The sequence below is a fragment of the Gymnodraco acuticeps genome, unplaced genomic scaffold (genome assembly GCF_902827175.1).
Source record: "Gymnodraco acuticeps unplaced genomic scaffold, fGymAcu1.1, whole genome shotgun sequence".
Taxonomy (NCBI): Eukaryota; Metazoa; Chordata; class Actinopteri; order Perciformes; family Bathydraconidae; genus Gymnodraco; species Gymnodraco acuticeps.
The window spans coordinates 1199213-1212616 of NW_022992216.1; the positions used below are offsets into that span (position 1 = coordinate 1199213).

General features: G+C 41.6%; 1 protein-coding gene across 2 annotated transcripts in view; it reads left to right on the top strand.

Annotated features, from left to right (window-relative positions):
- mbtps1 (membrane-bound transcription factor peptidase, site 1) overlaps positions 1-13404 on the top strand; it is a 52816-nt gene extending 39412 nt beyond the window's left edge. Inside the window, exons 14-23 of one of the 2 annotated variants that reach the window (XM_034205919.1) lie at positions 1192-1364; positions 1524-1639; positions 1780-1936; positions 4658-4782; positions 5432-5509; positions 5909-6049; positions 6129-6260; positions 8022-8148; positions 9844-9974; positions 12504-12715. In XM_034205919.1, the coding sequence (XP_034061810.1) occupies positions 1192-1364; positions 1524-1639; positions 1780-1936; positions 4658-4782; positions 5432-5509; positions 5909-6049; positions 6129-6260; positions 8022-8148; positions 9844-9974; positions 12504-12715 (1392 nt within the window). Of the gene's footprint in view, positions 1-1191; positions 1365-1523; positions 1640-1779; positions 1937-4657; positions 4783-5431; positions 5510-5908; positions 6050-6128; positions 6261-8021; positions 8149-9843; positions 9975-12503 lie in introns of both variants that reach the window. The other variant, XM_034205918.1, reaches the window with a different exon arrangement.

Below are 13404 nucleotides of genomic sequence, written 5' to 3' on the forward strand. Positions count from 1 at the left end.
TGTTTACCAGAGAGGAGATCCGGTATAGGAATCTAGTTCTTTGATTGACTTTTTTTATTACATTGGATGCCATTTTGTCACAGGAGAGGTTTGCCTCAAGAATAGATCCTAGGTATGTAATTTCCTTCTTACTTGTGACAATAATGTCACCCACTGCAACTGAGAAGTCGTCGGATTTGCTGAGATTATGTTTCGAACCGAAGAGAATGGACTCTGTTTTACCCAGGTGTAATGATAATGTATTATCGGCGAGCCAGGTGCAGATTCTGCCGAGCTCGGAGCTGAGGGTTTTTTTCAACCTGCAATCTGCTCCTGTCAGAGACCAGCAGGGCTGAGTCGTCCGCGAACAGGAACAAGTTGCAGTCACATGCTGATGACATGTCATTTACATAAATTAGGAACAGTAACGGACCTAATATGCTTCCTTGTGGAACACCACAGCTCACTGGGAGGGGGGGGGGACAGAGTACCGTTTACCTCCACCATCTGTTCTCTCCCCTCCAGGTAGGATTGCATCCAGCTCACCGATAGTTTATCAAAACCAATTGCTTTTAGCTTGTCAATCAGAATGGGGTGATTGACAGTGTCGAAAGCCTTTTGTAGGTCCAGCATCACCATGCCGCAGTACTTGCCCTCGTCCACCTCTTGTTTGATGTGGATGTGGAATAAAGAAGGCATGTGTCAGTGGAGTGGGATGTTCTAAAGCCAGATTGAAATTCATAGATTAGTTTCTTTTCCGCGAGGTACTTTTCGACCTGTTCATATACTATTTTTTCCATGACTTTCGAGATGGAGGTAAGTATAGAGACAGGGCGGTAGTTGCCTGGGTCGGTAAAATAAGTATTTGGTCACCTACAAACAAACAAGATTTCTGGTTCTCACAGACCTGTAACATTTCACATTTCAACAAGACTGTTCTGTGTATGTGTGTAGCAATATAAGCAAATAACCACATTGGTTGGCTTATTCCAATGTGTATTGTTCTCATCATCACAATAAGTGGATTTAGTTTTCAGAAGAAATCATCATTTCAGTGTATCTTTTTTCATCAATTGCACTACTCCATCATCTTTCCTGCACCTGGAACTGCAGAAGTACCCTGGTTAAGAGTTTAAATTATCTATCTTGTGTTATTGAAAACTCCTCTTCAGTAATAACTTATCCACCTTCCTGACCTTTAATCCCTTACAGTCGGAGGCGGGTGGTGAGATGACCTCCACAGTCAAACTGCCAATCAAGGTGAAGATCGTCCCGACCCCCCCTCGCAGTAAGAGGGTGCTCTGGGATCAGTACCACAACCTGCGCTACCCCCCCGGATACTTTCCCCGAGACAACCTCCGCATGAAGAACGACCCACTGGACTGGTGCGTGTGTGGAGATGTCTATAAGACTTTCTTGCTTCACCCATCTTTTTTCCCGTCACTGATTTGGTTGAATATGTGTTTTCAAATGTTTGTTTTATTAGCATGTTTGACCATATGCAACTGAAAGTTCAAATGGATTTGATTAAATGTATGTTTCAGGAACGGAGACCACATCCACACTAACTTCAGGGACATGTACCAGCACCTGAGGAGTATGGGATATTTTGTGGAGGTGCTCGGAGCACCCATCACCTGCTTTGATGCCAGCCAGTACGGTAAGAGCACACGGACAAAAAACTGAAGATTTCCACTTCAAAAAGGACTGACCCAGCACTCTTTTTCTCAGAGTGCTATCGGCTAATGGTGGAGCAAAAGAGATCAAGCTAATGTGTGGTTGACTCTGTTGTCTCTACAGGCACTCTGATGATGGTGGACAGCGAGGAGGAGTATTTCCCCGAAGAGATCACCAAGCTGAGGAGAGACATCGACAACGGCCTGTCGCTCATCATCTTCAGCGACTGGTACAACACCTCGGTCATGAGGAAGGTCAAGTTCTATGACGAAAACACCAGGTGAGCAGCCATCACTGACTTTACTACTGTCACGGCAATAAGACAGGCTAATGTTAAAGGCCATTAACCTGTTAAACCCCATGCTCCCACCCCCCCACCCCCGGGGGCTAAACACAACAATATTCAAGAAACTGTGTCTCAGGGCTTCTTAACATTTAACAACCTATGAATGTGTCATACCCACTTAACGGGAAGAAAACTCAGCTAACTGACGATATGAACCATTTTTACCGAAACAAAACGCAACTCTAACGCCAAGCCTCTGAATTAGCACTAAGCAAAAGAGTGCTAACGCACTTAGCACATAGCTCACGGTACAAATATGTTATACTTCATCTGATCTGCACAAACAAGATATCATTTGAAAGCTGAGATTCCACGGATTCCAATGGTATAAGTAACATCTCTCCACGACCAAACATTTAATTTACTTTCAAATAAAAACATCTATATTGATTCTGACTTTTCTGCATCCAACTCACAGGTGTATCATTTCTTTGAGAACAAAGATTATTAATTTACCCCCTTTTAGAAGTGAAGATATGGTCATTTGTTCTGGGAATGTCATTTTCGAGCCTGAGACCTGGAAAACAGGCTCGGGCTTAACAGGTTAAAGCCTGCTTTCTTATGTCTTACTATCGGGCAATTTCTGGTTGTTTTACATGAAAGATTTGTTTTGCTCCACTCTTGGTTATAAGTAAGTATACTCCAACATAAAAGCTGACACCACGTGCTTTTTTGCAACAGTAACAATTTATGAATATTTGTCTGAAGTTGTGTTGTTGACTGTTAAACTTAAAGGGGGCCTATTATAGAAAGGGAAAACCCCCAAAAATCTCCCCTTTATAGAGGCCCTATTATCTCTAAGTGTTTGACCAATCACAACAGAGCCCGCCAGCCACCAATCAGGACAGACGGGGCTCTGGTGAAAAGAGGTGCTGAATCTGAACTGGAGTCAACAGTCTGAATTAGAATAAACATTTTCAGGGCCTTCTATAGACGGCAAGTATCATGTACTTTTGGCTCAAATTGGCACTGACTCATACTTTGACATTGCCTTATGTGACCAAAAAAATAGAGAGAAGATAAGCCTTCACAACTCTTAATGTTTAATCGGAATAAAACCAATCTTACTCTGATCTAAATATCTAAACAAAATTCCAGACTCATTCAATATGATATGCAAAGTGTTTTATTGAATAATTGCTTATTATAAAACGAGTTTGAGGAACTTAAAATGTCACAGCAGTAATTGAATATCCTCTCTGACTGTGATTCATCTTCATTTTGGAAGCTCCCTATATATATTTCTCTAAAATGTGTCCTCTCCCTCCATTAAGAGACAGTGCCATGATTAACAGCTCTCACCTTACGGAGCTCTGGCTCTCTCCAGCAGCTTTGTTCTAATGATCTGAATATAAACTGCGTGTGTCAGGCAGCAGCTCGCTGTATCCCAGTGTCTGTCCGCAGTGTTGGACTGTGTTTATGCGTCCTCGCTCTGTCATAGAAGTTATAAATCACAACACGTGCCGAGAGAAAAAAGGACTCATGTCCTCGCTACTCCATTCATATCCCACCCAAGCTGTTGTACAATATCCACAGGATTAAAGTCTTCAATTCAGTCAAATATAGTCTTTAGGGCTTCCAAATATTTTCTGAGTAATTCACTTTGAATTGAATGGCGATGATTCATCTCTTTGTTCATTGGAACTTATTTCCTTATGTTCTCAAAGTTAATGCCATTTCATCCTTTAAAACCTCCTTTTATTTTGATGCTCGGTTTTGTCCGATTCTATATTGATTTTTATTTCTATGAAAATGACTTTGTTCACATACGATTACTTATTTTTCTTAAAGGAATACTTCACCAATCACTTATACCGTGTAACCTTGAATTCTTATAGTGGCCCTATTGTACTTTTATCGGTATTCCCTCTCCTGTAGTGGCATATAGGTTTTTGAGCATGTAACAAATAAGAATACAAAAATGTACAAACATATCTTGATGAATTGATCTAAATTGGGGCTGTGTTTGACAACAGCAAAACTTTACGAAACATCTAATTATAAACTGCTAAATAACTTAAAATCCAGTCTCCTTATACAAATGTATGCTCAATCCTTCACATCAGTTTTTGCTCAAACTTAACTATTTATTACATACATGTGTTCAAATGGACAAATAGCGTGCATACTCAAGCATGACACTGTGTTTGTGAAATAATATTCATTTGTATACAAACACAATACAAATGCATGTGTTAGTTAGGAGCTGAATAAACGAGACTTGTGTACCAGTTGTGTGAATGTTTGTTTTTTATAGTATCGCTGTTTTTGAACACAGTCCTCACCAGACTGTTCCCTCAGAACGTCATGCACTCAATATGCTGGCACTTTAAAAAAAAAATCGATATCTTATATTTTATTCAATTTTTCATTCTTATATTATGTCCTACATTATATTTAATTGTATACATCTTTTATTTTATATTCTTTAATGGAACAACTTTCACAGAACCTTTTTGTTTTCTCGTTTTTGGGCTGTAGTACTTCTTTCCATCAGTTGTCTGTTTGTGGCACAAATTAAAACTAATCCTTTATCCTGTATTGAAAAGCAGTGGGTGTTTTCTAGAAGTTTTTTTAATGTAGATGTATACAGTATTTGTGTTGCTTCTTACAGTATATGAGGGGTTAAAGATGTGTTGTTGGTGTGACCTGCAGGCAGTGGTGGATGCCGGACACAGGGGGCGCTAACGTTCCAGCTCTGAACGACCTGATCTCAGTGTGGGGGATGGCCTTCAGTGACGGGCTGTACGAGGGGGACTTCACCTTGGCTGATCATGACAGTAAGAGACACACACACACACACACACACACACACACACACACACACACACACGCCTTGTTTCTGATGGCATTGTTCCCTTCCCCTGTACTGAATGTTATTTTGTTACATTCAAAGCTTCTGTTAAGTTTGAATGTGCAACAAAATCCTCAAATTGTATGAAGTGATTCATCAAATTAAATGAGGGAGGTTTTTTTATAGTTATTACATTTAATTAATATAACTTGACTCTTTATGTGGATAAGTGGGAGAGCAAACAGTGTTTTGATATGAGTGAAAAGGCTAAATGCCAACAAACATGCTACTTTTTATTTTATTTTTGGAAGATATTATATCTATCCTTCTTCAATAAATGTAAACTTTTGTACTTAAAAAATCTCTGGAGTTATTGGAAATGTTCAGATCACACAAGTCAGAAACAATCCTACGGCTGCAACTGGTATAACAATCAAAATATACGTTTTTCATCATCTTTATCTACAACTGTGCATAAATATCACGCAATGACCACACGTGCAGAAAATGAAAGCTACAAACATTTGAATGATGATTTAGAGTTTCAAATAAAGCTTTCGATAGAAACCTACTCTGGACACTGTTTTGGTATTCACAGTGTTTTCTAAATCAAGATATCTCCTCTTCTCTCTCAGTGTACTACGCCTCAGGCTGCAGCATCGCCCGGTTCCCAGAGGACGGAATAGTGATCGCCAAGAATCTGAAGGACCAAGGTACTAACCCTCCACTTCCAAAGTATTGTGTGTGTGTGTGTGTGTGTGTGTGTGTGTGTGTGTGTGTGTGTGTGTGTGTGTGTGTGTGTGTGTGGTGTGTGTGTGTGTGTGTGTGTGTGTGTGTGTGTGTGTGTGTGTGTGTGTGTGTGTGTGTGTGTGTGTGTGTGTGTGTGTGTACCTAAATCTGTTTACACAGTCACGTGTGGGGACTCGCCTCCCTCATGGGGACAAATTGGAGGTCCCCATGAGGGGAATCATTCATTTTAGGGTGAAGACTTGGTTAGGGTAAGGGTTAGGCATGTGTTGGTTAAGGTTAGGATAAGTCTCCAGGAAATGCATGTAAGTCAATGTAATGTCCCCTGAAGTGATGTATACATGGTGTGTGTGTCTGTCTCACAGGTCTGGAGGTGTTGAAGCAGGAGACTGCGGTGGTGGAGGGGGTTCCCATCCTCGGACTGTACCAAACGCCGTCAGACGGGGGAGGTCGCATCGCCCTGTACGGTGATTCTAACTGTCTAGACGACAGCCACAGACAGAAAGGTGAGCTCCCGTAGTGTGTTCTCATGTGTTTGCTTTTTTACTTACAACCCATAATAATATTGTGGTGTGTGACCTTCAGACTGTTTCTGGCTGCTGGACGCCCTCCTGCAGTACACCTCCTACAGTATGACCCCTCCCAGCCTCAGTCACTCCCACAGCAGGGTGCCCCCCCCCACAGGCACCGACAAACCACTGCCACAGAGACTGGAAGGTGAGGACGGAAGTGACATAACACATACATGACGTCGTAATATTGGTTATTTTCCTTCTTAATATCCATATACTGTATATGGATGTACAGTTAAGGATAAGTCTTATATTTCAAAATAAAAGGCCAATAAAGATACTGTATGTTAAAGTAAGCTCAGGGTGAGGCTTGTTTTTCAAAATAAAAGCACCATAGAGTAACTGTATCCTTAAAAGAAGCGTAGGAAGAGGCTTGTTTTTTGTTTTTTTAAATATAAGCCCCATAGTCAATGTATCTTTGCAGGTGTCTTTGAAAAATGCATGTTTTTCCAAACAAACTTCCCATTGAGTTACTAAATCCTTACAAAAAGCTCCAGGCAGCGATAAAAACAATGAAAAAAAGTACTTGCATCATAACAGGAAGCTCAGGATTATGCTTGTTTTTTTAAATATATAAGCCCCATTGAGTTACTAAATACTTATTAAAAGCTCTGGGCAATAAGTGTTTTTCTAAATAGAAGCCTCAAACCGAACTTCTATTGTTCAAGGAAGCTCAGGTTTAGGCTGGTTTTCAAAACAAAAGCCCATGCAAGTACTTGCGTCATTACAGGAGACTCAGGTTAACGCAGTGGTTCTCAAACTTTTTCTGTCAGAGAAAAGAAAAAGTCGGGCCCCCCCAACACAAATAATCAGGCTCAGTGGCGGCTCCAGAGATTTCTTTTGGGGGTGCTGTGGGGTAGCTTGACGTTTCATAGAGGGTGCTCAAACATTTAGGGTTTCCCATTAATGTACCGGGCGCTACAGTGGAATGTTCTACTGCAACAATCCCCACACGCACATACACAGTGTACCCGCAACTGTTACAATGAAGGCTCGATAATCAGCTCACGGCATATAGGTGTAAGCAGGGGTAAAGTGCTATTTTTATAGGTGGTGTGTGGACCTCACATAGGGGGGTCCGGGGGCATGCTCCCCCAGGAAGATTTTTAAATATTGAAGTTAAAAGCATCAATCTGGTGCACTTTGAGAGCAAAATGAAGAGATCTATGGATACCTCTCTCAACACCCATATGAAACAGAACTGTAAACAGATTTACTATTTCTTTATGGATATTTTACAAATCACTCCCTTTTAAACTTTATTCTTTTTTTAATGTCATATAGTATTTCATAGCTGTTTTTCATTTATTCTCTTATTTTTGTATAACTATAATGATCATAGATGTGTGCCTCCGAAATAATAGTTTACATTAATGGTGACCAAAACGTTTGAGACCCACTGAGATAACACAGAGTCCTTTAGCTCACTGAGCCTCTCAGTCTGACAGGAGAGGACTCTCCTCCACTTTGTTGTTGAAAAAACTCCTTATATCCGTTAGCGTAGCTCGCTAGCACCAGAAGCTAACAACAACGATCTCCGGTGCGCTCTCTCGCTCGCGCACGCACACAAAATGGCTCGTTCCACACACACACAGAGCCGAGCTTTAATAAAACACAGAGACCCAGACGTAATTGTACTGTATCATATTATTTTCGAATCAATAATTTAAAAACATTTTTCCTCCTGGTCTCTCGCGCCCCCCACTTTGAGAACCACTGGGTTAACGCTTGTTTTTCCAAAGAAAAGCCCTGGAAAGCAACAATACAGCCACTGCTATCAATACCTACTTAGCACTAGCGTTATTAGCATCAGGATACGCACCAGGTTGCAATCACAGTTAAACATTTCTCAATAGGGAGTTTTCTACTTATGTTTCATACAGATATATTCTTTCCATTCTTCCAGGCAACCATCTTTACCGCTACTCCAAAGTTCTCGAGGCTCACCTGGGAGACCCTAAGCCCCGCCCACTACCTGCCTGCCCCCACCTGTCTTGGGCAAAGCCACAGCCGCTCAATGAGACGGCACCCAGGTCAGTCTGGTGAAACACCAACGAGTCGTCAGGGATGATGCCTGTGTGGAAATAATGTGTTTGGTCTTTCTGTACACAGTTAATCTCACAAAAACCAAAGGCATTTCTGACGAGCTAATCTAGAAACAAGCTTTACCTAATTAGCTGCAGGGCTCATTTACATTTCTCTTCTCCAACATAAGGTGTCAATCCAACAGTGTTGTGACTTTTATTTCAATTTCTGTGTAGAAATGAAAAATATCTGAGTTACATTTCTTTCTGTCGCAGCACCACTTAGGCAGTACTCCCAGTAGTTGGGAAACACATTTCTGTGACATAATAATCAGGATCAGTCTGGTGGTTTTTTTTCAACCTGTCAACAGAGTAAATCAAATCAAAGGCATATAGATGTCATGAAGTAATGCTTTGGTTTTGTGACTGACTCATCACATGAAAACAGAACACTGTATACTTAAGCAATAGCTCACTTCAGGCCGTGATATATGCTCATTATATCACAGCTAAGGGGGTTGTCGAACCCTCCGCTTCGCGTCGGGCCGAACCACGCCCCTTAGCTGTGATATAATGAGCATATACCACGGCCTGAAGTGAGCTATTGCTTTTATAAAACGGTTACCAAGTGTGGCAATATGAAAGAAAAATACACACTAATTTAAATAGTTTTTATTAGTAAATAATGATGTTCAAAATAAAATAGTCCCTCCGTTGCCTTCTGCACGAAACATAGTGGGAGGTGGTTGCTATGCAACAACACTAACAGCTAGAGAACATATTAGACAGAGAGCGTTGATCCATTATTTGGCTATTTATTTACATTCATGTGTTTGTTGCCGTTTATTGTGCACCCACTGAAAACCTGTCCATTATCAGTAGCATGGCTTACGAGGTCACTTGTATAGGTTGAGGTTGTTCTAAGCTGTTGCTTGGCGTGGTGAGAATATTGCTCCACTTTCTCCGGTCCCCGAGATTTGGCTGCCAGTAGCTCTGGAGAGAGCTTTCGCACCTGTGGCCACTAACGGTCATAATTTCTCTGCTTTGTTTCAAGACCCGCATCAGAAAGCTTTTGAATGGTGGTACTTCTCCAGTTGGTCTGTCTGCTCTTCACGTAGCTCAACTTTAGGTGCTTTTTTTCTGGAGATATGCACTGCTCAATCTTAAATGTTTCGATCTTATGCTTTGTAAGTTTGTTTTGTAACGGAAGAAATGTAAATATATTTATAAAACTGACAAGTCAAATCAAGCAATCTGATTGGTCGATAGTGTTTTTGCGGACCTCTTTGATTACAGATTTGAAAACATCGTTGCTTGCTTTAAAAGTAGCACAAGTCATTATGTCAAACCTTGGAAAGTATCTAGATATCCCTGCCCTAATGCCAAAGGAACTGCACACTGAATATGTTTTGCCGTTTGATGTCTATGTCTGGACCGCTGCGTAAAAAGGAGGGTTTCTGCCCCGTTACTTCTCCGCTGCTTTCTTGTTCCAGTCTGAAAAGCAAACTGCAGGCAGTTTGCTTTTCAGACCAACGGTATACTGTTTTTCTCAGACGCGGAGGGATACTGACTTGTTGTGAAATACAATTCTAGCCGTGGTATACGCTCAGTATATCACGGCTAAGAACCAATCAGATTGCTTGATTTGAGTTGTCCGTTTTATAAATTAGCGTATGTCTCACCCTCTCTTTGTTCCTCTCACAGTAACCTGTGGAAGCACCAGAAGCTTCTCTCAGTGGATCTGGACAAAGTGGCTCTACCCAACGTGAGGGCGTACCGGCCCCAGGTCAGACCTCTGTCCCCTGGGGAGAGCGGGGCCTGGGACATCCCCGGAGGTAACACCAACTCAAAGTTCCCACTTTACGCAATCTAACTTGGGATTAATTTGAGACCTGTAATTCCCTTGGTTTAATAGTTTAGTGCACAGCAGTGTTCTACATTGTTTTGCAACCTACAAGCAGGAAGCACTTGCAGTATAAAAGGTATTAAAAGAGTTACTTATCCAAAAGTCCAGAATCCATTGATAAAAAACATCACGTCATTTTACTTGCAGAACACAGGAGCTGCTGATGTACAATGTACAATTCCTACTTTAAAAGATCAGAACTATACATTAACTATCTATTAATAATAAGACATGGGAAGGGGAAATGATTCACTCATTAGTAGGGGTGTAACGGTACACGTACCCGTACCGAAATTATTCGGTATGGGCCCTTCGGTTCGGTACACATGTGTACCGAAGTGTACCGAACGAATATAACGTTAAACGTAAAAAAATTGAGAACGTGAATAACTTCTTGGAAGTAATCTCAGGTGCTGCGTCGCAGCATTCAGAGTGATTTGCTCACATTGGGTTCAACGCGTCATAGAGCGAGCAAGTCATTTCATTGGACGAGAGGCATTCTATGAGAGCTGGTCAGAGGGATGCGTTCAAATGTAGTCAGTAATTTGAGGAACTGTCGAAAATGAATGGCGAACGCAAATAAAGTTGAGCTCGAAAATCCTCCAGCATCATTGAAGTCTCCGGTTTGGGAACATTTTGGTTTCGCAGTTACGAACAAGGATGACGGACAAAGACAGGTGGACCAAACCAAAGCTGTTTGTCGGCATTGTTCAACTAAAATTGGTTACGTGGCTGGCAATACATCAAACTTGCACACTCTTGAAAAGGCATCACCCGAACGTGAATATCACCGGTACCAAAAGAAAATGACTGAAGTGCAAACCCAACTCCCGCTAGCATGTAAGCCTCCACCACTCGCAGAGAGTTCAGACCGAGCCAAAGCTATTACAAACGCCAAATATCCGTATGTTGCCATGTTAGCAAAGCGCTACCTGGCTGTATCTGCTACCTCTGTCCCTAGAGAGGGTGTTCTCCACAGCAGGACACATTGTTAGTGCCAGCAGATCTGCTACCTCTGTCCCTAGAGAGGGTGTTCTCCACAGCAGGAGACATTGTTAGTGCCAGCAGATCTGCCCTTTCGGCAAGCAATAGGCGCATTCACACCGCGGTACTTTTCCCACAAAGGTTCATGCGATCTTAGTTCATGAGAACCTTTTTACCCGGCTCTTTTGTGAGAAAAGAGCTATATTTCTGATTGGCTGGGCGGATTACAAACCACGCCCCGCAAAACTCCCAAAAAGCCGCCATTTTATTATCCTCGCATTAGCATTATTAGCATTAGCCCAGCGCAGAAACGCAGAGAGACTAATTTATGGCAACACAAAATAAAACATGGGAGCGGTGGAGATGAGGAGGTGTCGGCGTTCTGGCGATTTACTCGGAAGGCTTCAGTAGAAGCTGCTGGGACTCCCAGCAGCTTCTACTGAAGCCAGTCCCCAACTCCGGGGACTTCCGGCCGGGGACTTTGGGCGGCAGTATACGCCGTGAAGTGGTTTGCGGCCTGCCAGTAAACCCAAAGCAGAAGAAGAAGAAGTGACGTCAGCGGCTTAATTTGCCTAATCCACCCCCAGGGATTTATTCCGGTGTGAACGCGATCTGTATTTAGTTCATGAGAACTAAAGAGTTCACATGAACTAAGTTCTCATGAACCTTTGTGGGAAAAGTACTGCGGTGGACAAGTTCATCTTTCTTTAAAAAAAACATGAAAATACAATGACAAGCAAGTCATAATGTCAAACTGGCTGCTTAGGTGCTAGTACAGTACAGTTCAAATACAGATTATTTCAGTTCATCGAAATGCTGCAGTTTAATGTTTATTTTATTATATTTTGTATTTATTTGAGTGAATACATTATCCACAGTTTAATAATAATAAAAAAAATATATATATATATGTTTTGTTTTGTGAAAAAAAATTCTGCTGTACCGAAAACGTACCGAACCGAACCGTGACCAAAAAACCGAGGTACGTACCGAACCGAAATGTTTGTGAACCGTTACACCCCTACTCATTAGTATTTATTTCAGATTTTACAGCATTATTTACTCAAAATTATAGAATATTTTAAAGAACTTGTTGCTGCAAAACGATATGTGGTCTTCAAAATCTATTGCTCAAAATATGTGATAGTATGTATAAATCATTATATGTAGATTTGGGAGGAAATAGAAAAACAATTTCTATTCAAACAACTTGTGTCGTTTATTAAAACAGCTAAAAAGTAACCGCTGGCAAACATTAAATCAACACTATGTTGCCTTAGTGACAGACTGACATTGTCTAATGTATGGTGTGAAGATAAAACACCACTGAAACATTACCCTTTTGCTAGTGTTGAACCACCAACAATTAGAGTCCACTAAAACTGGGTTATTTGAATAAAAGAAGGGCCTTCCTGCTGTGTGTAAGAATAAAGATGCTAAAGGTGGATCCTAACCTGTGACCTCTTCCCCTCAGGAATAATGCCCGGTCGCTACAACCAGGAAGTGGGCCAGACCATCCCCGTGTTCGCCTTCCTGGGAGCCATGGTGGTCCTGTCCTTCTTCGTGGTCCAGCTCACTAAGGCCAAGAGCAAACCCAAGCGCAGGAAACCTCGTATCAAGCGGCCCACGTACCTCCAGCAGCAGACGACGACGACTACGACCAGTGGGAAAAACCCCACAGTGTGACCTGCGTTCACAACGGACAACTTTTGTTAGTAGCAACCTGCGATAAGTGGGGTCTAATGAACTCTGAAATTGAGCCGTAAACGTACTCCAGGCTTCTCTCGGATGAAACAGTTTTTGTGCCTCTCGTCTGTTCAAGGCTCTCCGTGGGTGTTTGTGTGTGTTTGTGGACTAATGAACAGTATTAGACGTGTGACACGTATGATGTTAAACACACCTGGCCTCGAATATGCCTGTTTGAGACAGACATGTTGTCTACATTTCCCTCCGTCTTCTTCGACCAAATTGTTTCTTTATGAATGACTTTTATATTTATTGAATTTGTTCAGACCCTAACACATATCCAGAAGTACAAGAGATTTCACACACATACTACACACACTGTATGCACTTTAAGAATAAAGCGGTTTGCATACACGCCGACAGAAACAACCCCCTACACACACACGCATATGTGCAATCATGCAGACATTTCCAAAACAAGGACCACGGTATGATCAAGTTGTCTTCTCCTGTGTCTCCATCAGTCATATCTGTTTTAAATCCCTGTCTTTTCATTGTTTTTATACTTTATATAATGAACTGGCCAGGCGTTCTGTTGATATCCTCCTCCATGATCTCATGGTCAACAAAGTAGCATCAACAGACTTGTTCAAATATATCTCATCAATTAAAAAGCATAATCAAAGTGA